Raw genomic sequence first — 26,118 nt, forward strand, 5'->3', positions numbered from 1 at the left:
GGTCTAAATACACTCATTTAGCATCAGGATGCACGTGTTTGAGTTAATAGTGTAAAAGTGATCCACAGTAATATTGGTGTGGGTAACTGCGTGTATGTGTGTGTAATTATACAACTTATTATGATTTACAAAATGCTAATTTTGGGTGGTACCAAATCAGTCACTATTTTTCTCAAAGCTCTTTCTACACTGTCCCATCGATGTTATACAAAGTCATGAATTATCATGGTTAACAGACAAAAAGCAATCCATTCAATCTTCCCATTCGGCTTTATTTCATTCATGATTATTCTTGGTGACGTCACTACTTTTTTGTATTTACATCGTTTCAAATAAACCCTTTTACCAAGAATAGGCTTGCAATTAAATTACTTTTCGATTTGAATCCTCGCGATAATTCAAACAAAGGTGCCATATACGCTTACGTTAACTACCCTATACATTAAAGCGAACCCTTAGCTTGGAACTTAAGTGCCAATTCTGAATAAAACTGATTGCGCATTATAAACAGTTATTAACCATGTAAACATGCAAGTTGTTACAGCTAGTTAATGGTTAGAATCTGTCATGAAGACTTGAAGAGAAATATTTCAGTGAAGAGAGAAGAAAAGAAATTGGGGGAAAGGGCGGTTTAATTGATTCAAAGGTGTGACAGTTCGGACAAGCGTATCAAATTATTATTATTTACAGCTATGAAGATTTATTCGAGAGAGGAAAGAAATCGCTACAGAGAAAAGTTTATCATTGAATTCAGCCACTACCGAATAAGAGAGAGAGAGACACAGAGAGAGAGAGAGAGAGAGAGAGAGAGAGAGAGAGAGAGAGAGAGAGAGAGACAGACAGAGAAAGAGAGAGAGAGACAGAGAGAGAGATGGTACTGAGAGTGGGTGTAATGGAGAGAGAGAAAACGAAGAGAATTGGGAGAGAAAAATGGAGAGGGGGTATGGGGAGGTGGGGAGATTTAAAAAAGAATGAGAGAGGGGATATAAAGGAGACGAGAAGAGAGAGATAGAGACAGAAATTAGAGAGAAGAAGGAAGAGAGAGAGACAGGTGGGAAGGGAAAGGGAGGGGATGGGATAGAGATACATAGAATGTTGAGATGAAAAAGAGTTTACCGGCTATAAATCCTTCCGTCACCAAACATTTTACCTTCTACGAAATGAGAACAGATAAAAAATATGCCAATCAAAACGTCAGACTCAAACTACAGGCGAGATAAACATGACAATAATTGTGTGAAAGCATACAGAACAAAAGATAGAGTAGTCGGTTTAAGTGGTGACAGATATAGGAAAATGAAAATGGGAAGAAATAATTAGGTTGCAAATCATTAACTATTCGAGATAGCTAGGTGCATGTTTACACCACAGCAAATATCAAGCAAGTTTCTCGTCATTAATTCTTTGCTTTGACCCCCCCCCCCCCACACTCAGTGTTATTTAGGGTACGCATATGCAGGTTCCCTCTTTTTGAAAACACCCCTATTAAAGTCCGGTGTGTAAAGTCAATACGGGCCGGATTTTTGTGTACTGCTACGAGCCGGACTTTGGTGCGTGAAAAGTACCCCTTTACCGGACATTTTGGTAACACGCATGGTATCCCTCCGTTCACGGAGTGGGTGGGGGGCTTTGACCTATTGCCGAAACGGAACAATACAAAATAATATCACTGGGTACTGAATGGTGCCAAATGGAGGAGGACCGTATTTTAGCGTAAGTCCTCTCGGTACCGGTTCTCGTAGCGGCTGACTAAAATAAAGCAGGACAAATCCAAAAGAGAGACGGCTCCGGCGCGCGCACCGGCCGGCCGGAATGAACTTTAAGCCAATCGCGTTGCTACAAATTTGACCAATCACAAGAAGCTTTTCGTATACGATTTGTATAATTCTGTTGTACCCGCTGTTAGTAATGACGAAGAACTCATCAAGGGGGAACCAAACAATTTATCGCCCTCCGCGGTGAAACTTTGCAAAATTACATAATCTACCGATTGATCAACGGTTCTAGCCCCAAAACGCAAGTTGGCCATATTATAGTGAACTTTCTAAAGCTGGTCTAGCTAATTGAAGTCAATCAAAGATCAAAACAACTTCGTTCATCTCAAACCTCCTTATTAGTTGTCCCTTAGACGCGCAGTTCTTGGGGGATAGAGCCTTTTCTAATTCTGGTCCGTCCCTTTGGAATAGACCAGTTCACGGTTAGCACATCACTGCAATGACCCCGAATATCCACAGATCTTCAAAACATGAAGACGTCCCACTTTGTACATTTTGAAATAATCACTCCTACAGCGATATATAGATAACCTTTGTTTCCCCTTTTCAAAGAATACTTCCACCTGTGTATCATGGAGTTCATTGAATGTGCATGAATGAATAATGATCACATAACTTTCATGAGCACGCATCCAGTATAACGTCTCAGTGTATTTCAAAATTTGTTCTGCAATGACCTTTATCTGCTCATGCTCAGACTGCAACCGTGAACTGGCTTATAAGCTGCCACTTAGTAATAATAATAATAATAATAATAATAATAATAATAATAATAATATTTATATAGCGCCGGTATCCGCCAGGCTCTGACGCTCATGGCATTGTACATATTACAATCACAAACATATCAATTTCTTAACTAAAATAGAGTAAACTTAAACAACACAAATTATCACGCTACATCGAAATAATTAAATAGTGTAAGACTTTAAATTAGACTAATTCCCTACTTGTATTTGTCACAATTACTATTTGTTTCTCTAGTCTCTTCTACCCCATACATATTCATTTCACCCAGGGGCGGCCGAGCGACTTTCAAAGTGGGGGGGGGGGGGGGCACCAACAAAAAAGGGCACTTTCTGGATAAAAGGGCACCTACAGTGGGAAATCTCAAAGCGAAAATATACAATTTTTAGACATTGGTATATACCCCTACATTGTGATTACATTATCAGGGATGATTTCAATATTTGTTTCTCTTCATACATCATACAAGATATCGCTTAAGCATCAAACTTTACAGTTGGGTGTGATGTCTGAATATGCATTTACGAGTGAGCGAAGCGAGCGAGAAAATTTTTAAAGATCTGTGAGGTCGCAGTGCGAAAAATTACATCTTATAAAGAGGAAAAAAAGCCAATCGTGATGGGGTTATAAGCACATTCTCATAACGGAAGACTGAAAAGACCTTTGATAAGTAACATAATTATATAATCTTTAAATGCGAGCGAGCGCAGCGAGCGAACTTTGGGGGAAACTGCTCTTAGTCGCTTTAAATAAGGGGCACGTTTAATGATTACATGAAAAGGGGAAATTATCGAAAGGGATAAGACACTTATTAGAAAAGAAAAGGAGCACGTGTATAAGTACAAAGGATAATTATAAGAGGTGAAAATGAGGCATTTTTTCACTTGAAAAGAGGCACTCACCAGTGATGAAAAGGAGGCGTTTACGAAAATGGGAAATAGGCATTTGTTGACGGAAAAGGGGCACCCATCAGATTTAAATAGGGTCATTTATAAGAGGTGAAAAGGGGATAGGTCCCTTATTAGAAAGGAAAAGGGGCACGTATCATTATTAAAAGGGGAATTATCAGAGTTGCAAAGGGGCACTGACCAGATATGAAAAGGGGCACTTATGAAAATGTAAAAGGGGCACTTATAATAAAGAAAAATGTGCATTTGTTGAATGAAAAGGGGGCACCGTTCAGATGTTTAAAAGGGGCAGTTATGAGAAGGGGAAGGGGAAGGAGCTCTCTCTTTTTAATGGGGGCACTTATCATAAGGAAAAGGGGCACTTATTAGAAAGGGAAAGGGGAAGTTATGAGAAGGGGAAGGAGCTCTCTCTTTTTAATGGGGGCACTTATCATAAGGAAAAGGGGCACTTATTAGAAAATAAGAGGGGCACATGTTAAAATGAAAGGTGCGCTCATCCGAGTTTAAAGAAGGGGTAGTTATTAAAAGGAGAAAGAGCACCTCTCAGTTTTGAATAGGGCAATCATCAGAGGTGAAGGGGGCACTTATTAAAAGTGAAAAGGGGCACTTATCGTACCTGAAAAGAGGCACTTACTAGAGATTAAAAAGGGCACTTATTCAAGATAATTTCAAGATTCATGAGAATGGAAAATGAACATTTATTGCAAAGGAAAATGGGAACATGTCGAAGGAAAAGGGGCACGTGTCAAAATAAAAGGGCACTCGTCAGAGGTGAAAAGGGGAAAGGGGCACTTTTACTAAGTAATAGGGGTACTTGTCAAAGTAAAAGGGGCACCTTTCCTATGTAAAAGGGCCACTTCTTACAAAATAAAAGGGGCACTTTTCCTATGTAAAAAGGGGCATTTTGGGGGTATCTGAAAAAGTGGGGGGGGGGGCACTCTGATTTCACCTCATTTGCATATTCATTTCTACCATTCATCTCCACCATATACTAACTCTTAAAGCTAGAACAGGTGGTACGTTCTCTTCTCATTTGCATATTTCCACTTCTTACTAATATCATTGGTTCTCTTCTCCTTCTTCTTCTCCATATTCAGTTTTATATTTAAATCCTATTTTGCTATTGGTTGATGATGTATTTGATTTGAATATTCTTTGCATGAAGCACATGAACAGCATGCTAGATACTTTGCAATAAAAGACATGCAGACCTGCACGAGACTTACTCTGAGTGAGTTGTATTAATTTAGAGCTCGATTATATAAGTTAGAGACTTAGGAGAGAGAATCTAAGTGAGTTTAGCAGTGGTTTGCATGATTGGTGTTATGATTGATTGGCAAGAGGTTAATTATTTTATTAGTTTACAATAGCACTGTTTAGGAAGAGATGGGTTTTTAGGGCAACTTTGAAGTCACGGAGGGCAGTTAAGTTACGAATGGATGTTGGGGGCGGGGGGGGGGGGGGGGTAGCTGGCTCTCGTCAGCGTAGCCTGCGGCCGGTAGCTTTAGCCACAAAGCCATGTTCATTTTTATAACTGGATTAAAGAGCCTCTTATTGCCAGGTTTACAACGTTTATTATTTTAACAGCCCCAGTCTATTCTTTCTATTGTCCTCCCAGACAAGGACAAAGAGCCTCTTCAGTAGGTTTAGGGACAACCAATGTCGAGAACAAACCTTAACGAATAGCGCATAATTATAACGTGTTCAGTATATAGGGGGGGGGGGGGGGGTAATACATTCGCCGGCAATTCCCATTTGCTTTAAATGAGCTGAAACTCACATGAAATGTAGATTATTATATACCTCATCGAATGCGGGGTGCACAAATAGTAGCAGCCGACATTAAAAAGGTCTAATTTGAGCGAATATCAACCAATGTCGAGAACAAACCTTAACGAATTGCGCATATATAACGTGTTGAGTATATAGAAGGGGGGGGGGGGGGCGAATATCAACCAATGTCGAGAACAAACCTTAACGAATTGCGCATATAACGTGTAGAGTATATAGAAGGGGGGGGGGGGAATACATTCGCCGTCAATTCCCATTTGCTTTAAATGAGCTGAAACTCACATGAAATGTAGATTATTATATACCTCATCGAATGCGGGGTGCACAAATAGTAGCAGCCGACATTAAAAAGGTCTAATTTGAGCGAATATCAACCAATATCGAGAACAAACCTTAACGAATCGCGCATATAACGTGTTGAGTATATAGAAGGGGGGGGGGGGGGGGGGAATACATTCGCCGTCAATTCCCATTTGCTTTAAATGAGCTGAAACTCACATGAAATGTAGATTATTATATACCTCATCGAATGCGGGGTGCACAAATAGTAGCAGCCGACATTAAAAAGGTCTAATTTGAGCGAATATCAACCAATGTCGAGAACAAACCTTAACGAATTGCGCATATAACGTGTTGAGTATATAGAGGGGGGGGGGGGGGGGGGGGGGGGGGGGGATACATTCGCCGTCAATTCCCATTTGCTTTAAATGAGCTGAAACTCACATGAAATGTAGATTATTATATACCTCATCGAATACGGGGTGCACAAATTGTAGGAGCCGACATTAAAAAGGTCTAATTTGAGCGAATATCAACCAATGTCGAGAACAAACCTTAACGAATTGCGCATATAACGTGTTGAGTATATAGAAGGGGGGGGGGGATACATTCGCCGTCAATTCCCATTTGCTTTAAATGAGCTGAAACTCACATGAAATGTAGATTATTATATACCTCATCGAATACGGGGTGCACAAATTGTAGGAGCCGACATTAAAAAGGTCTAATTTGAGCGAATATCAACCAATGTCGAGAACAAACCTTAACGAATAGCGCATATAATGTGTTCAGTATATAGGGGAGGGGGGGGGGGGGGGGTTATACATTCGCCGTCAATTCCCATTTGCTTTAAATGAGCTGAAACTCACATGAAATGTAGATTATTATATACCTCATCGAATGCGGGGTGCACAATAGTAGCAGCCGACATTAAAAAGGTCTAATTTGAGCGACTGATATCAACCAATGTCGAGAACAAACCTTTACAAAGAGCGCATACTTAGGTGTGCATATGTGTGTGTGTATGTGTGTGTTTAGGAGGGGGATGACCCTCCAATAAAATATGAATTTTAATTTTAATTATAGACATAATTATAATGATAATAATAAGCAGAAGGGTAATATATTTATAATTTTTGTTAATTTGGACCTTTCTTATGCTTTTTTCTCACTTTGATGTTGTGATAATTTGAATAGTTTTGATTTAATGGTTTAAAATAATCATTTTATCCATCTTAATTCTCAAAATAACAAATTGTTATCTCTTTAAATTTAAGGAGAAAAACAACGACTAGACCAAAGACTACTCCTGTCCGTGTCTCCTTGCAGAGACTACGGTTAGCAGCTAAACGGAGTGCGTTCATATTTTGTTCAACACATCACATGCACAGCGTGTACTATGTTTACGCTATATCCACACACACTATATTCGCGCATTGGCCGTGGACGGGATAGTGCCTATTTTCTGAGGTAAGTGTTCGAAAACCTTTGAATAACTTAAGTATTAAATAGCACATGAGCTAGCTAGGCCCTCTTTATTGATGTTATGTTTGTCAGTTATTTATTTACCAGGTATGAGGTTAAAATTATCTGTGCAAGGTGGCTAAAACAATGCCTAATTTACTAGACACGCCTTTCTTCATTCATTGATTCGATACACATGCTATACATCATGACATGGCAGCTGCAGCAGAAAGCACTGCACTTTCGGTAGTAGAGAGCGAAGCAGCTGCTGGCCCTATGGCGTCCGCCCCACGCTCAAGCTCCCGCGCCCTCTTCTCGAGCTCCGCACTAGAGGCGCTGGCTAGGCCGGGGCGGCGGCCCGGCGCGTTTCCGTTTTACACCCTGCCCTAGGCTTTTCTCCAATAAAATTTACAAACCGACTGGTATTCGGAGTCTAGTCGTCCACATCTTGCCTCGGCGCTCTGCACACCACCAGAACTCTGAAAACGTCACGTAGCGCTAGCTAACTCTCTATAGTATACTAGTTGATCTTCCTAGTCGTATCATTTATTTTTATCCATTAATACGCAATACTCTAAGAGCGTGAGGATGCGTGATCAGCTCGCAAAATTTAGCCCAGCGATAACAAAACAATAATATATCGGGGAAAACCGTCTTGAACAAGAAGACCCTCGCATCCCCAATTGAAATTGTACATAAGCTTTGGCTTCGCTATTCTTGACGTCGATATAAACAAACTTAGACTTCGGATACAGCATGTTTCGTGTAATTTCTTGCCGAAAAGCCTAGGGCAGGGTGTAAAACGGAAACGCGCGGGCCGGGCCATGGCCTCGCCTGGGGGACCTGCATGCACTAAATGACTGACAAAGAAAGCGGACAAAATAACCAGTTCCTCAGGTAGATAAAGGAACATCCCTTCACTGCTATTATGTAAAGATGTGTAGAACAGGTGTCACTTGCATATTCACCGTGTTACATAATAGCAGTGAAGGGATGTTCCTTTGTCTACCTGAGGAACTTTATATTTTGTCCGCTTTCTTTGTCCATCATATTCATAGTGATGATGACCCAGAGGGGACACTCCCAACATGGCTGGCTACAAACCCGCATCCAGAAAAAGCGTTGAAAGGGTGTCTTTAGTTTTTCAGCTATATAGTGGCGTCAACATTTTCCTAAAAAAGGGGTATTCTTCAAGCACTTATCGCACAAAAACTAAAAAAGTGTACCTTTTTAGATTCACAAATCACAGATTCGGCCTCATCAACGTTTTCCTAAAAAAAGGGGGTGTATTTCAAGCAGTGATCGCACAAAAACCCCCATAAACATGATACAGGGTACCTTTTCAGGTTCACAGGTTTCAACTTTTTCTTAAAAAAAGGGTCATTTCAGAAAAGGTGCGTGACGCGGGTCCATTTCAGAGGTTGATGGACAGGGGTGGGTAGCATTTGTGTATGAGATTAACCCTCTAGTGTCTAGGCCTGATGACTTCTAAATGTTAGTAAATTTCGATGGAATAACAAAGTAGTTAAACAGCCGCTTGTGTACTTTTGTATCCATTTTTTACCCGTTACTCCGGCGTGGCCGTGGAGAGGCTAGCTAGCTAGACTAGACCAAAAATTTCTGTCTCAGAGTTCAATTTGACGAAGAAAAAGCGGAAAAAAAGATCCTTCAACGCATCATACAGTCAATCTGGTATTAAAGTGGAACCGATATTATTGAGAATAAATGCATCGGATATGAATCTGCTAAATTGACATTTTAGTCCAAAGTTTGGTGGCACGATCTCTCTCGAAGCAGTTCCCCAAAGTTGACAGCCCTGTATTGGTATATTGAGTTGAAAAAACGGTCTGCGCAATCTTAAAATTTCAGACCCCCCTATTGTAAAATCCTGGATCTGCCGCTGGTCCCATACTGTACATCTTTCTGTCAACAGTGTTTGTTACTTTTACCAAGACTGGGTCAAATTCTTATCATTTTTTGATGATTCCAGGACCTTGCAGACTTGCAGTACACCCAAATACTTAAATTCTACATGATACAACTTTTTTTGATCGATTCCACACGACTAGAACTCAACTTTATCTTTAATAATAATAATAATAATATGGATATTTATATAGCCTTTTAATTAAACTTACAAGTGCCGTAAGTATTGTAATCCTGTACTAAAAGAAAGAGACATTTTCCTTTCTGATTTCATAATTCCCTCTCTTTTAGACCGTATGTTTGGCTGTTTGCTATGATGTAATTTCACAGTTTAACCAATGATGATAGTAGTCTATTCATCCTAACTTGAATATCGTTGGGCTCAGGGGAGACAATACTTGTTATTTGACTTTTTAAAAGTTTTTTTGCCTTGTCATATTTTTTTAGAGTTAAAATGTGATCCCAAAACACAAAATATGGCACCTTTTTATCAAAGCATCCCCCATATAACTTTTCTGTTCTTACCCATTTACATGTATTAGATCATCTGCTTGTAATAATCTTTCAAAAAAGTGAATTGTGAAATAATTATTGCAAAAATAAAAGATTATTTGCTTGTCTGAATTTTGGGGTTAAAAAGACACCCCTTTTGTGTTTATCAGAGAATTTCAAACTTGTGACACTGTCCTTCCCCCCCCCCCCCCCCTCCTCCACCATCTTACCAGGCAATCATGGATTTGCAATAAGCAGGCGTACAGCTAGTAACTTGGAACCCTTGGCATCCCCTCTGCAAATATGGCTCCGAGGGTATTGAGACATTGCCCCCTCTCCCCAAAAAAAGAAAGCAAGAATTTCTTGTATGACTGTTCATTGATTGATGAATTATGTTTCATACTCTGGCTATTGTTGTCTTGGATTAAGGCAATTTGAGGGTTTAAAACATTGATTTTGTGTTTTTCAGGGTTGCTACACACTGTAATACAGTCAAACCTGCTTTAGTGACCACCTATCTACAAAGACCACATTTTTTGTTCCCCTTGAAAAATGGTTTCATTGAAACATGTACTAAAGGAACCTGTACTTAAAGACCACTTTTCTTGTCCCCCTTGGGTGGTCATTCTAGATAGGTTTCACTGTATTATAATTTTTATTTTTTATAAAAATATGCATTTTTAAAATGATGCCTTTTATTTTGATGTCCCAAACATTATGCTGATGCACAAAGTCTCTTTTCCATAATATCAAAAGAAAGGGGTCCAGCCAGATACATCTAACTATAATACTGCCTTCATTAGATAGTTTGACAATTGTTTTAAACAGTCTTTCTAAGTTGTGTCAGAGGATCATGATTTCCCTCAAGACCAGTGCTTTAGGTCTCTTTTTATTGGGGTGCCTGAGTGCAGTCCCTCATATAGCAGCAATGTACAGTAGTACTTCATACCACAATGACTGTAGTGACTGTACCACGTATTCCCTGTCGAAATATGGCCAAGACCATGTCAGATAATCTAAGTTTGTCTGATGATGTGAGTGGATACGACAGCCCCCAGAGCCCTCAGGAAATGGAGTTGATGATCATAGGGGGAAACCTGACCGTGAAATGACTGCCGACCTGAGATGACTAACGATGTGAGAATACACCTAGTTCTTATCCTCTGCCTATACTCCTATTCCATTGGTTTTAAGATCAGAGGCTCATTGAAGTTCCACCTGTTTGCAGAACCACACTGGACTATTTCTGTGTTCTAATTTGAGCAGGACAGTGGCTTTGCGCATACTACATGTTGCTTACGTGTAGGCTACTGCTTTTGAGCAAGTTCTGTCTGGTGTAGTGGATGAGTTTGACACTGTTGGTCTGTAATTAAGGAAAGGAATTTGCTATTTGCCTATTCCTCAGGAGATACAATTTGGATTATCTTTTGTTGCTGGACAACGACATTACTTGCTCTTATTATAGGAATTGTTATATCCTTATGAATTTAAGTGTTCACTTTCTGTTTCTTTTGTTTGTTTAAACCATGCCATGCCTCTTACCCGCTCGCCTGTTCTGCCAGTGGGTCTTTCCAAGGATGTTAGATACACAATGGATCAGCTACAAAAGCCTGCACCACTGAGCCCTGAGGATACGCCAAAGACCACACCTTCATTGTCTTCCAAGCCCCATGGTGCCGGTCGGGAGGAGAACGTGAAACCCCCCATTCCTCCTGCAAGGGCGCCAAAGGCCACACCCGCCGTTTCCAAGCTGCCTGAGTTACCCGCTGTGATCGTGGACCCAGAGTCGGGGGAGAGGTACCGCAGAGGAAGGCTACTAGGAAAGGTAAGAAACATTGCATGATAGGTGGGGGGGGGGGGGGCTGGGGGTATAAGAGGAGGAATGTTGACAAGACATCTTCACAGGAGTTAAGATTTGAAGAAAAAAATGATGAGAAATAAGCATTATGACAAATCAATATTTTGGGCTTTAATGTGTTGACAATTTCTGATTTCTGTATCATCTCCATGCCGTTATTCATTGAAATCAAGAATTAAAAAAATAAAAAATAAATCATTTTGAAGCATATATGTACATGTTTTTAAACAATGGCCAACAATAAGAAAATGGTACACTTGATTCAATCTAGAATGCCAAGTGTTCAAGGAAGCAAATACAGTATACTGTAATGCTTGCTGTAGGAGGGGAATTCTCCCCATGTTCATGTACATGTGAGGAGTGCCCCCATTAATTGATGCCTGTTCCTTTGTGTCACTTCAACAAGGAAAGACTAGTCCTCCATCAGGAAGTATGTGTAACTTGACAAAATATCTGAATGGTCATTTGCTCTCCGTTTTGTGCCAATTAATCAGGACGTTGTATTGTGTAATGTGTATCTTTGGCTCAAATGCCAATTTGGCTACTTTTACATTTTTAAGAATTTCATTTAGTTTGTTTCTTGATCCTGTGAAGATATAAGCATGTCCGTAGAACTAATATCCCTATATAATACTTGAGAACACTGAAGGTTTTAGTGTACACTTATTGTGCACACATTACAATTTAAAGTGCCATTGTTAAATCATTAAAATATACACAGAGTGAGCGACACTGTTTTCAAAACTGTTGTCATGACTACTGTATATTGCTGGGTAGAACACCAGGCCAACACTACAAGTGTACATGCATAATGCTTGAGTCAACTATGTCAACAGTTTCAGATTTGCCGTCTTGAAAATACGATCACTCATTAACCCTTGTATGTAATTTTCATTGAATGCTTCAGTCTATAAACTTATATTAATAACCTTTCTAAAGCCTGGATAGTTGAAGTTAAATGTATACTTTCGATGTTAATTTATCTCCTCATAATTGGTTTAACACTGGAATGAACAACACCTTTGGTCTCCCTTTTCATTTGAGTGATTGGGAGAGAGGGAGGAAGTGATGAATGGAGGAGGAGGGAGAGAGAGAGAAAGAGAGAGACAGAGAGAGATAGATAGAGAGAGAGAGAGAGAGAGAGAGAGAGAGAGAGAAGAGGACAGATAGATGGGAAAGCAGACAGAAAGACAGGCAGAAAAAGCAGAGACAGAGAAAGAAAGAGATTGAGAAAGAGAGTGTGAGAGAGAAGAGACAAAGACAGAGAGCAGACAGGTATACATGTAATACAGGAATGGTGGGGGGGGGGGGGGGGGGGGGTAACAGGTTAGCAGACAAGGATGAGTGGGGGAGATAATTTAGGGGATAGGGCTTGTGAGGTAAGCCTGAACGAAGAAAATCATTACCCCTACCCCTACCTTGCCCCCACCCCTGAAGAAATTGGCGTAAATGAGGGTGTCACGGTAGCTAGGGTGCGATGCTATTAGTCAATTTCCTGTTATTTGACTTGAAGTGAGGGCTCCCGTCCCTGTTTCATGTTATCAGGGGCTTTGTGTCGATGTTGCTGTCAGCACGCCGACGATGTCACGATTTCAGCTCCTGAACAACGATAGCAAGCTTGGTACATGAGTGACACAATCAGGCTTCAAACTGGGGGATTGCAATCCTACTTCAAAGTTACGCATTTTCGATCAAATGTGGTATCCATCGTTCATTTATTTTTTAATAAATATAAGCAGTGTACTGGTATTTCAAACCCATTCATGAAGCGATGGATTTCAACCATAAGCAGTTTAATACAATTGAAAGCTATTGAAATTAAGGTTGAAATAAAAGAAATAGAAAGGAGAGAACTTCAGAGAAGAGTGTATACCTGGTAGGGGAATGAGTAGAGGTGATGTAGAAAGACAGTTACATGAAGGAAAAGAAGAGGAAGAGGGAAAAGAAAAGGGAGATGGTGAAGGAGGAGAAGAGGAGAAAGAAAGGGAGGAGGAAGGAAAAAAGAGAAGGAGAGGAGGAGGAAGAAAAAGAAGAGGATGAAGAAGAAACCAAGAAGAAGAAACCAAGAAGAAGAAGAAAAGAAGGAGGAGGAGGAGGAGGAAAAAGAAAAGAAGAACATGTAGAAGAAGGAAGAGGGAGAGGGAGTAAAATTTGTAAAGAAAAGTAAAAGGGCAAGAAAAGTGAAAATCATATAGAAAAATACATTTTAGGCTTAAAAAGGAATTTTTATTGATCGATTGTGAGAGAGAAAGATTTAGAGATGGATGGAGGAAGAGAAGAACAAATAAAGCCTGTTCCAGCTTTGTGATGAAAACATTACAAGAGGCAGTATCCCTGTTTGTATTATTTGTTTAGAGGTTTATAACTCTGTGTTTAGGAATGCCATTCTATTGATCTCATACAGTTATATTTAATGAGTAAGCTCACATAAACTCCCATCAAAGAAGATTAAATCTCATAAAAAGCTCACTTGGTTGTCAACCTGACATTTATAGACTTTATCCCTTTCCAGCTACAGTGCGGTCACCCCCAAGCTTTCAGCTTAACAATGGTATTATCAGTGATGTCACAAAACATGGTGGATATACATCAGATTATGTCAGATCATTGGCTGATAAGGCCTGTCATTATCGGCTCGAGATTGCCAAATAGCTGGCTATTTCTGATTTGGGAAATAATTGTGAAGTTCCAAATCGCGTCTTCATCACCTCGAAACTTCAAGTCGAGCTTGTGAAATTAGTTCGAGATATTTTGCTCAGTGTTCGCGCATAGAACGTGTCTTCAGGCTGGTAAGGACGCACCAAACAAATAGCAGGATATTTTGCAAACTAGCCCAAGATATCTTGGGATGATTATCTTGACCAAATATACCGCTAATTGCAACTTCGGGCTGATGAAGACGCAAATTAACTGGATAATTTGCAATTGGGATAGTTCAAATAGCTGGATATTTGGCAATCTCCAGCTGATGAAAACAGGCCTATTGAGAATGAGCTGGAGGGGTAAAGCTTATTGGATTGTATGCAGCAAGTTTTTGTGTGTACACATGTAGATGACCACTCACCCAAGAGACATTGTAGGAAAAAATAAAAATAAAATAATTATTGAAAGAGTAAAACGTAAACGCAGATAGGTGAAAGAGAATTATATTTTTCTTCTCCGGTTTGTGTGTCAGTTAACATTTACAGTACAGTATTAAATATACATGTACACACCTGTACATGTAAGTGGGTTTTTGAGTTTCGATAACCACTCACCTCGGAGATTATGGCAACAAAAAAAAGCTGGAAATAAATAGAAACAAGAAACAAAGACATGCAAAAATTTAGGTAATAGAGATGAAAATGTTGTCTTTTGATTTTTTCTTATTTTGTACCCTTACATGTAGATGATGTATAGGTTAGGGTTAGGGTTATGCTGAATAATATTAACTCCCATTGTTTCATATGCAGTATATATTGCACAATTTGTCTGAATCTTCTGTTCAAAGTATACATGTACTGTATATATGCACATGTATACACTTTCTGCATTGTCATATATATTGTTATGATGACACATTGATTTGTTTGACATTCTAACAAAGTGCTACAGATACAATTGTCAAAATTCTACATTTTATCTAGGTGTCAACAATTCCTTAACACTCTATGTACACATCATTATTTTTGTTAGGGGTATTTGTTTTCATCTTGCTCACTCTAAAGTAAACAAAGAAGATAAAAGACAAATACATATTAGCCTGGTTTGCAGACTGACTTGATTTCTCTCAATATTTTCAATATAAATGTGTTATATACATGTAATTTCAAGACTTTACTCTCTCTCTCTCTCTCGTTTTCTTCTCTTGTACAAGTAGAATGGACACGCTAGTGAAGGTCAAAAGTCAAAACACAAAAAGTAATAGAAGATATTTTGTAGTCTGTATATTCCAGACTTCAATTGGTTAAAGTTAATTTGATTCATTATGAGGATTAAAATTGTAGTTTCAGGCTGGATTCCAGACTAGGGGAGCATTCAATAAATGATTGAATGGTTATTTACAATGATGTAATTCGGTTCGGTTGACACATCATTTTGTGAATGAACAGGGAATGATCAATCAAAAGCGGTTTAAATAAATAGAACTGATTTGTGTAATTGTGGTTGTTTTATGACTGCCCTTTCTTTGTGTTTTGTTGCCAGGTGTTTGTTGTTGACAGCAAAACAGCCATAAACAAAGCCTAATAAACCTTTGTATTTTTCATGACAAAAGAAAAAGTTTGGAAACTGAAATAATGGAAGAAAGAGACCATGCTGGCTTGTAGTTTGGCATTTGCTTTTTATATTGTGATATTTCCAAGTAATAAAAACAGACTGGCTTTAGATTCTAATTTTGATCTGCAGTATGTCGCTTTTTCTCTAGAAAAAAAAAATCTTCCTTCAGTAGTATGAGAAAGAAATCACTTGGCCTCTTCAAAATAATTTGAAACAGTATCCTGGTTTGTCTACACTTTATGGAAATAATGCTGTATAATCATGGCTGCTATTATAATCATAATTATAACGACTATTAATATTTTATGTTGTTAGATTGCACATTTTTGTTTACCCTAGTACAGAAGATTATAAATAAATAAACAAAAAATCTGAAGATGAAATGTGATGTCATTCTAACTTGACCTCTTAGTCTTCCTTGACCTTTTGAAAAGGGCCCCTGGCTACCTTGAAGAGTCTCTACATCCATAGGTGATGATGATGGTCAACTGGTCAGAATATGGGTCACCTTTTCGAGTGCCGGCATCAATTAGTGTCCATCATGTGTCATAGCTTAGGCCCATGGTCATAGGGAGATGTGCTTGCTTCGGCTTGTGTACATGTATCTGTTCTGTGTAAAGTTCATTTTAGAGAGGCTGTGAATGTTTCATCCAATCAGGCACATAATTTGCCAGTTTGCTTTAATAGTCTTTTAATTTGTTATTGGAATGTAGATGCTGGTAAGCAACATTGATGAGGCATTTAGTAGTATACATATATTGACTGCTATGAGAGACATAGCTGTTTCTATAGGCTGAAGGGGTCATAGCAGGATGTAAAATCCCCAAGAGCCAGTATAGAAACAGCCACGCCTCGAATATTAAAGCATTTCATACCTTTTACATGTATATACCAAATTCACAAAAAATCTACAAAGAATTCCTGCCTTATATTGGTTAAAACATTCCAGAAAATCTGAGACACTGTCTGTTAATCTTCGCTGGAAAGTTGCCTGAATGTTATGAACATTTAGGAACCGCACACACACTGTTTAGTATCCGCGCTTGCAAAAAGAAACTTTTTACTCGTAAACCAATGGGGATCTCAATAAAATTTAACTATGCGGCCCTCGGGGCAACGGGCATCTTTGTCATTAACTATTGCCTGTTACCTGGGGCAACAAACATAGTTTGTTTCTTTGCGGACATGGCTAAAATCACTACTCCAATTTCGACCAATCAGATGACTAGATTTATTCAACATACTAAAGGGAGGTACATGTATATTTATAATACATCTTATTAGTTCATGTTTGTTGCAGTTCACAGCTAATTTGAATTCAGATCGATAATGGGATCATCATACATGTACATGCATGTATTGACAGTCTTAAAATCTGTTTATATTATAAAATGCAAATATTACATGTAAATTTGTTTATAATAAAGAGTACAATTAGACTATATATTTAAGGTGATGTTTTGGTTTATATAGTTTCATTAAAAGTTCAGATAAATTCTTTGCTCCAGAAAAATTATCAATGAAAGAGAAATAGATCAGATGTTAATTGTTCAACTTGTTCATTCAACAGAGGTTTTTCCTTGATATAAATAATGCACTGAGAATAGGACCTTGCCAACACTGTACCAATGCTCTAAAAGGTGTACATGTATAAGCTCCACAGTTTGGAGGAGAAAAATACACCCAGACAGTCCTTGGATGTTGTTCCCTTTGTAAAATAAGTCTGGAGCAATCTAAAGATTTTCATGGTTAATTGAACTCGTGACATACATGTAACGTGCATTGAAAAGAATTGTCTGCATTTTATAATAAAATGTGTTTTTCTGAGATTTATCGGCAGCTGGTATCAATTTTGGGCATGATGTGGTTTTCTAACTCAGCTTCATGTGACTGTATGTCACTGCTGAAACTACAGACTTAATTATCCTCACTCTTTTAGTCTTTGAGGCTGTTCGCACCCCGTTTTTCTAGCGCGCGCTAGACCGCGCTCTCTCTCGTGGACCACCCCCAAGAAGTGCTCCAGTGGCACGCCTTTTTGGCGCGGTCTAGCACGCGCTATCTAGCACGCGCTATCTCTGCCGGTGTGAACAGCCTCTTTGTCTAACATTTTTGTTCATTCCACCTCCCCCCTCCGCTTCTCAAGACTCAAGACTCTAGACATTGAAAAAGAGATGCCAAACGTTTACAGTAATGGATTAATATATGCATATTGCTTTTGCAGAATTCACAAATTACTGACATGTGTTGTTCATCCAGAGTTTTCGTTCAAATTGATCGGTCTCTTATGCTGTTTCTTTTGTTTTCATTCAAATTGTATCGCAATAAAAGCATCTAAAAGCCTTTAAAACTCATGTGAAATACTAACACCGCCCCCTCTCCTTCCCCCCCCCCCCCCAAAAAAAAAAGAGAAGAAAGAATTATCAAAGGTTCCAAAGCTTTTTTAGCTGTCCAAAGCCAAACTGCCCACATTCACATGTTTTCATTTTTCTCACACCGAGACTAGTCTATTTTGATCAATAACATGTGAGGTACACGTAGACCATTATTCACAACACCTGGCAATGGTAAATTTGCTTGAATTATTTTAGTTCATTGTCCTGTCATGATTGAAGCCAAGGATTTTAAATAAATTGGCAGATTAGAGGTTGCCCACACACACACACAAGAATATATAGGAACAGATCTTTAAAATATAATTTATTGTTCAATGAAATCTCCAATTTTCTCTTCTTATCTAGTATGGTCACGTCAGGTGTCTTTTGTTTTTCTTATTCATTTCAAGAACTGGAGATGAAAACTTATGATTTCCTCATTGTCAGTCAGTTAAAGGGAAAGTCTCTCAAACTACTAACAAATAATTGTATTTTTCTTTATGGTATGTGTAAAAGAAAGAAAATGAGGAAACAGGTCTGTGAAAGTACATGTATCTTCTGAATTTGGAAGAAATGATTTTCTTCAAGTTTTGTATTTGATATTATCTTTACAAAATAAACAAAATCTTTGTTTATTATTTTTTAGGGAAAAAAAAAAATCATGTCTGTTAGGAAATATTCTTATTTTAAAAACAGTCTAGATGAATTTTTCACTACCCTATACATTATGTCTAAAATAATTGTATAACAAAAACTTACTCAGACGCAAACCAAGTAAAGATTTGTTTTTACTTTGAAAAGATATGGTGCTGAAAAAGATCTGTGCAAAGAACCTCTCACACTCACAAACAAATGTTAATATTTCTTTGGTGATTTACATGTATTTATACTGCAATTGATATCTGCCATGTGCATCTATATTACAACCAGCTTGTCCGAATCTTAAAAACCCTGTTTTCATCTACATCGTACACAGTACACTCATGATACAAACTAGTGTATTCAAGTCTGGTTTCTCAGTCAACCCGGGGGCTGCCTCAATTTCCCAGTTTCCTTCCCCCTTCAAAGCCGGCACCTGTGAGTCATCAGGTGACAAGATATCATCAAAATACAAATATGAATCAACACCAACCTCTAGAGCCAAACGGGAGCTCCCTAAAAGCGCTCTAAAAGTGTACGCAATACATTAAAGGGATAGTTGAGTTCTGTTTTCAGACCGCAAATGCCTTCAAAGTGCATGGTTATTACTCTTATTCTTATGTATGACATTTATAGTGCCCTTTTAGAACCTAAAATTGCTATGAAGGTAATTTTAGACCCCAAAATGTGTGAAATTTAGCCAATACGATCATACCAATTCAGCTCCACTTAAAAAAACACACGGTGACCGTTAATTAATTATTTAATTAAAAATAACAATACATGAGCCAGCTTATTGTGAGTAATATAAGCAATACGAAAATGCCAACATCGGCATTGGCTGAAATACGGCTCAAATTTTTCAAAATATCTAATATTTGTGGTGGTACACAAGTACACTGTATTAGCAATCGTTATATTTCAGCCGTCTCTGAACCGATTTTGATAAAACAAAGATGAATTTGTCATTTAAATATTATGTTCTTTCAAATTTGACACTCAGTTTTTCATTATCTCACAAAAAATTATTTTGTGTAGCGCCCTCTGCTTCAGAACTCAACTGTCCCTTTAATAAATGCGGGCCGCTGTAGCCAAATGGGAGCTCCCTGAAAACAGGAAAATGGGAAGCAGTATACTGTAGCGCTATGGCGGATGGCTTGGAAAGTGACTATTAAAGGCTCATTATTTGTAAATCTCTTGGGTTTGGAGATCTAATTACTGTAAATATTAGTGCTGCTGTTGATGTGTATTGCAGGAGAGCAATTATAGGGATTTTAGTTTTCTTCTACTAGTTTGAATCATCTAGTTATTAGGTGGACCTTCTTTCAGAAGAGTTTATGTATGATATGTAAGGGCAATCGAATTCCTTATGCAAGCTTAATGTGCAATTACAGACGTACATTGTTTTATCAAAATAGTCTGGACATGTACATGTACATTTGTATGTTTGGTCTCTGGAGCCAGTAGGGTGCACTATAGATGGAAATCAGAAAACCAGAATGCCAGAATCAGATAAACTGTAAGAAAACAAGTTTTTAAAAAAAATACTGGAGATCATACATACTGACACGGATTTCAGCTGAGTGCATTAGTAATACCACTGTGATGTTTCTTGGACAACTTGATATGAGTACTTGACACTTTGTTGCATCTTTGCCCCTTATAATATAGTATGTAATGAATTAAATATCAATACATACATACAAATTTTATTGCTGAACAGAAACTATTTCATTGGAAAATCAGTATATGTAAACACACTATGATTATGATTATGTTTATGATTATGTAACCATAATCATGTCTTAAGGGAATCATTACTGAGAGAGAAATGGGGTTGCATTATATTTTAGTGTTCTTCACATTGCAGAGCTGTACATTATTTCATTAATAAATGCCCAATTTTTAATTTATGAGATTCACATGAAGTTCACCCACCATTTTTAACTTGAATTTTCTACTTTCATAAACCTGTAAAAGCGTGTTCATCGTTTAATTTCACCATTCACCATTTTGGATTTTTTAATTTTTTAAATTTTTTAAATTTTTAAATAATAATATTATAAACCAGGGCTGTCAGTGTTTTCAAAGGGAGTGTGGACTGAAAGTTGTAGCGTCTGTATTCATGAGCCTTCTGTTAAAATTAAAATAAATAAGGGGATCTGGAGTTGGGGATCTGGGCCCGTATTCAATAAACTTCTAAGACATTTTTCTTAAGTCTAAGAAAATGTCTAAGAATTTGTCTAGGTTAAGAAAGTTGCCTTAGCCGTATTCTAAACACGTAAAGCAGTTTGTCTTAGCCAAGACGAAAGATAAGACAAATTCTTAGACCCGATGACGTCATGTGGGAAAGTTGATGTGGTCGACTCGAGCGAATTAATTGCAACTCGATTTGCCTATGTAATTTGCGTGTTAAAATAAAAATCGCACCGCACGAAAATTATACACTAACATGTATGGGAGAGCGTAAGGGAGGAACGATGCTCACATAATTATTTCGGGATTGACCAACTGACACTAAAACATTCTAGTCAAGACCACCTGAGGCTAGATCTAACATCCACTGTAGGCTTTTTATACTTTTCTGTCAAACAACTCCGAGGAGCCCAACCGGGCTTACTTATTATGTCGCAGCCGCAGGTCTGTGAGTATGAAGGGAGCGCCGTCGCTAGCCGGCCGACCAGCGCTAGCTAGCATTGGATTTGGAGCTACCCTTTCATTGTTTTACATCGTCTACTGTTATGATGGCCTAAAATTAATCAAAATGGCTAAATGTAACCTTTATCAGACTCATACTATAACAAATTTTGTCTCACCTAATATTATGCCGATTGCACATTATTCCCTGTTTCCATACTTTAGCGCCAAAGACTAATAAAGTAAGAGACGGTTTCTTTATATACGACAGCCATGTCATGATTTAGTGTTATGCATACTTATGCTACTACTCGTTTAGTTGTGTACAAACAAATACTAGTACAAGTACAAAGAGCCTATGGCGCTCCTGCGCGCTGCGCCGTCGACGCTGTATATTACGCGAAGCTTACGTTGTTATATAGGTCAACTGATAACCTGCGCTCGCGCTGCGCGCGCTGCATGCATTGTTTTTATTCCATTTGATCGAAACCCGAAGCGGTTGCTTGCAGCATCACTGAGCTGCCGGTGCCAAAGCCCCATTTAAGCATCCTCGTAGTATGAGATAGTAGTATTAGAATACGACATGCTACTTAAGTCCTTTTACTTAGATAAAATCTAAGAATCCTTCTTAATCTTAAGGCAAATTTCTTAAGTCCCCATTGCTGTTATAGAATACGATTTTTGGCTAAGATTTTTTCTTAGCCAAAATTTAAGAAAAAGTACTTAGATTTCAAGCTTAAGAAGTTTATTGAATACGGGCCCTGGAGTTGGAAATTGGAACCTGTTCAAATTTGTGGGCACCTGTTAAGGCCCGGTCACACAGCCTTTCGCGTCTGTATCGCGGGTAAAATTTCGCGATTTTTTTTTTTTGCCCGCGGTTGCCCGTGGTGGAAAATGTGCAAAATTGGCTTACCCGCGGTTTACCCGTGGTATGCCCGCGGAACAGACGCCGGCGACTGTTCCGCGTCCTTATCGCGGGTGAAGCGCGGCGGTACCGCGGCCTACCACGCTTACACGCGGTACACACGCTAATGCACGTGATAACAACGCGGTACAGACGCGGAACAAACGTGCTATGACCGTGCTCCACCCGCGATTACCCGCTAAAATTTCGCGTCCAATTCCGCGTGTAACCACGTCTTAACCGCGACCGTAGCACGTCCTAGCACGTTCGTTCCGCGTCTGTACCGCGTCTTTACCGCGTGTGTACCACGTGTACCCACGTGTACCGCCCGCGATTACCGGCGGTCTAAATTTTTGGGCAGCCCAAAACTTTTTCGCGCGGCCAACCGCGTGTAACGACGGGTAAAGTACGGCTGTATCGCGTCTTTATCGCGACCTCAAAGCGTCCAACAGCGTCTGCTTCACGGGCAGAAATTTTTGGCCGTGATTCGGCCGCGATACGCCCGTGGAGGGCTGTGTGACCGGGCCTTTAGTATTGACTCGTCCTCCGTAAACTTGAATGTACATTGTCTATCAAATCATGCAAGTAGTTTTCTGATTTATGTGCAAGGCATCTCTGAAATGTATTATACATGTTTACGGTATTATGAAAGACAAGCATGACATACTGTACATGTATTTGTTCATGTTTGCAATCAATTACCATCAGCTCCCTTGTCTTCAATTACAGCTATTTGTTTTAGATGAAAGAATGAAGCAGGACATTAATTTTCATTGAAACTTGAAAGTGAAACTCCTGTTGTTTTGAAGGCATTCAGTAACTCTGGTAATATTATCTAAGAGTAAGAGTGTATGCTATACATGTACATATTCACTGAATTCATGTGCAGTATGTAAAGTCCTATTGCCAGGGATGAGATTCCTCCGCTGATTTCGAGCTTTCAAGACAGGGTAAAAAACAAAAACGACTTAAAATTTCAGATTACGGTATCATTAATTGTACATCTGTGTTGAACAGTAGATTTTGTCTCTTTTAGAAAACTATAAATGCAATTCAAACTTCAGAACAGAAGTTTGGTTACTCTATAGTATTGCAATATGTAAGTAGCTGCGAGTGTCGTGGTCGAGTGGTTTAAGGCGCTTGACTGTAGATGCGAAGGTCGAGGGTTTGAATCCCGACACGGCACTAATATCCTTTGGCAAGATATTTACCTGCACTTGCTACTCTCCACCCAGGTGTTACATTAAATGGGTACCCGGTAGGATGCGAACGTTCATGTGGGGAATGGAAAATGTGCTCACATTGTGTGCGGGTAAGCTTGAATCCGATGACAGGGGTAATAATATATCTGTAAAGCGCTTAGGCACATCCTTGGATCGGTGTATTGAGCGCTTTAAAAAAAAACAGATTATTATTATTATTATGTAACTGAATTGTTTTTAAGTGTAGGACAATAGAATTTGCTGATATACATGTAAATGTACGTCCAGAATTTTATCCAGAATACATTGAGTGTGATAATACATGTACTGTAGATGTGTATGGTAGGTGTTTAGTGTGCTGATTGAAGATGATTCATCTATTCTCTATCACACAAGATCCTCTAGCTGCCATTCTTAAAACACACTCACTTATATTTAGATTTCTGTTGTTACCATGGCAACAATGACTGGGTGCTCACTGACTGAGGCCCCATTTTGTGCAGACAAGGTGCTATCAAGATTGAATGATTTGTTTAGTTACTGTTGGGTTAGATTTTTTCGTTTATTAACTGTAGTTAATCAAAGTTGTTTAGAAAAGTATCCTTGTCAGAAAAAAGGAAAATGAGACAATGGATGTCATGAATATTTTCTTTGGCTTATAACCATTTTTGTCTCGCCTGCGTAGCAAAAAGCGAGACATACATGTACATGTAGGCGCCGCTTTTCCGGTGGCGGTGGCGGCGGCTTCAACATCAAAAACTTAACCTAAGGTTAAGTTTTTGAATTTTGAATATAATTTTGAAAGTATAAGTTCTTATTTAATGAAACTTGGACTAAAGGATTATAAAAGTATCCCCAATCATGTGAGAATTTCAGGTCACAAAGTCAAGGTCAAATGTCATTTCAGGTCAACAAACTTAGACTTTGTTGTGGCTAAGGTTAAGATTTCGAATTTTTATCATAATTTTGAAAGTATACATTCCTCTTCCATGAAACTTGAACATAAGGGTTATCACATATCACTGATCATGTGATTAGTCTTTAGAGTGACAAACTCAAGGTCAAATGTCATTTCAGGTCTGCAAACGTTAATAGACTTTGTTGTGTCATCAACATCAACATTTTGAAATTTTAGCATAATTTCTAAAGTGTTTGTTCAAATTCCATGAACTTGTACCCAAGGGTTATCAAGTATCACAATTTAACTCAAATTGCAGGTCTCAAAGTCAAGGTTAAAGGTCATTTTAGGTCAGTAGATTTGGATTCTGTTTTCACAACTTAATATGAGAATTAATAAATCCATTTTTGTTATTTGTTCAATATTTCATTAAAGTTATCAATCTTGGTCCAAATAATAGTAAATAATTCTTCTAGTGATTCTTAGTCAATATTCACTTCAAAATGCTGATTATATTCAGAGGATTTCATTTTGGGGGGCCTGTTAACGGGCCATCCTGCCCAGATATAATGTCCCAACCTTAATTTTTCATCATATCGAATTGCGTGATGCAGGCGAGACCGCCGAGAGCGTTTCCCTTGTTTCTGTTTAATAACAAAGTTTCATAGTATGTAAAGTACATGATTGTGTATGTGAATAATTGATTTGTCCAGATTTACATGTACCGTATGTTTCTTGAGAATGTGACATGTTAAAGCTTACTTTTAAAAGTATTCAAAAGTATTGAACCAAGGCCCTAACTCAACCAGTCCACCTTTCATTGTTGAGATACATAATTTGTCCCTATTTTCACGAAGTGACGGTAGTGAGGAAAATCGTAACGCAAAGTGTATGCAATTTTCATTCACTACCGTCACTTTGTGAAAACAGTGACGAATTGTATGAAAAACACAAAAATCATCAAATTTACGAGGGGTATGAATAATTTAGTTGTTAACTGTATGTCATCTAGATTGATGAAAGAAAAGTTAGCGGATGTAGCAATAAGGGAGTAATTCTATGAATAAAACATTTGCTTATTGAATCACACAATAGAGCGTGAATACCTTTCCTGATACCTAACTATTCAAGTTTCATTTGTAAACAATTGTTATGAGGTACATGTTTTTGACCGTTGCTGTATTTCATCTCTCTCTCTTGATGAAAAATGAGTTACCGGATGTACAGTAGCAATATATTAAGTAGGAAGTAATTCTATGAATAAAACATTTTGCGTTAATATTGAATCAAACACTAGAGAGTGAACAATTTGTTTCCTGATACCTACACTTTACATGTACAATGTACAGTACATGTATCTATTCAATTGTCATTTTTCAACAAGTTTTATGTGGTATTCGACCATTCGTTATGATGATTGCTGGTTTTCTCTGTTATTTTGCCAAAAGAATTACATGTACATGTAAGAGGCAATTGTATCATGGCTGTACCAAGCATAGAGAAAATGCTTTTGAAGGCTGTTTGTATCCTCTGTAGGCTCTGTTCAGAGTCAAAAGGTTGTGTTGAAATATATACAAATTTATGCCCTATGGCTCCAACGAGCGATATTATCGATATACATGCATTTCCTCTGCCAAATTTTTTTGTAACAGGGTTTTGGGGTAGACAAATGCCCTTTTTTAACTGACCCAGTGCAAAAACAGGAGAAGGAAACAAAATATATAACGTTGGCATTATTGTGAGAGTAAGATGCAAGCAAAAGAAGACTCTATTTTAAAGGGATCCGGTAACTTTGTCTCAGATTCTGAAACAAAATCCTGGATTTAGCTCATGCTGCAATGATACTTATAAACCTTTAGGTCAGTCAGGAACCCCATGACTTATACAAGACGATAAGTAATTTTTTAGCAAATTTGAACCATTCTTATTTACATTATTTGACTGGCCTAAACCAAATCTCATCAAAAAC

The 26,118-nt window shown here is 38.4% G+C and overlaps 1 protein-coding gene across 2 annotated transcripts in view; it reads left to right on the forward strand.

Annotated features, from left to right (window-relative positions):
- Nucleotides 1–6,899: 6,899 nt before the first annotated feature.
- Nucleotides 6,900–26,118, forward strand: part of LOC584420 (serine/threonine-protein kinase PLK1) — a 54,594-nt gene continuing 35,375 nt past the window's right edge. For both annotated transcript variants that reach the window (XM_030995556.1, XM_030995557.1), the window contains exons 1-2: nucleotides 6,900–6,970; nucleotides 10,945–11,207. In XM_030995556.1, the coding sequence (XP_030851416.1) occupies nucleotides 10,974–11,207 (234 nt within the window). In that variant the 5' untranslated portion in view covers nucleotides 6,900–6,970; nucleotides 10,945–10,973. The remainder of the gene's footprint in view (nucleotides 6,971–10,944; nucleotides 11,208–26,118) is intronic.

The sequence above is a fragment of the Strongylocentrotus purpuratus genome, unplaced genomic scaffold (genome assembly GCF_000002235.5).
Source record: "Strongylocentrotus purpuratus isolate Spur 01 unplaced genomic scaffold, Spur_5.0 spur5_scaffold_3, whole genome shotgun sequence".
NCBI lineage: Eukaryota > Metazoa > Echinodermata > Echinoidea > Camarodonta > Strongylocentrotidae > Strongylocentrotus > Strongylocentrotus purpuratus.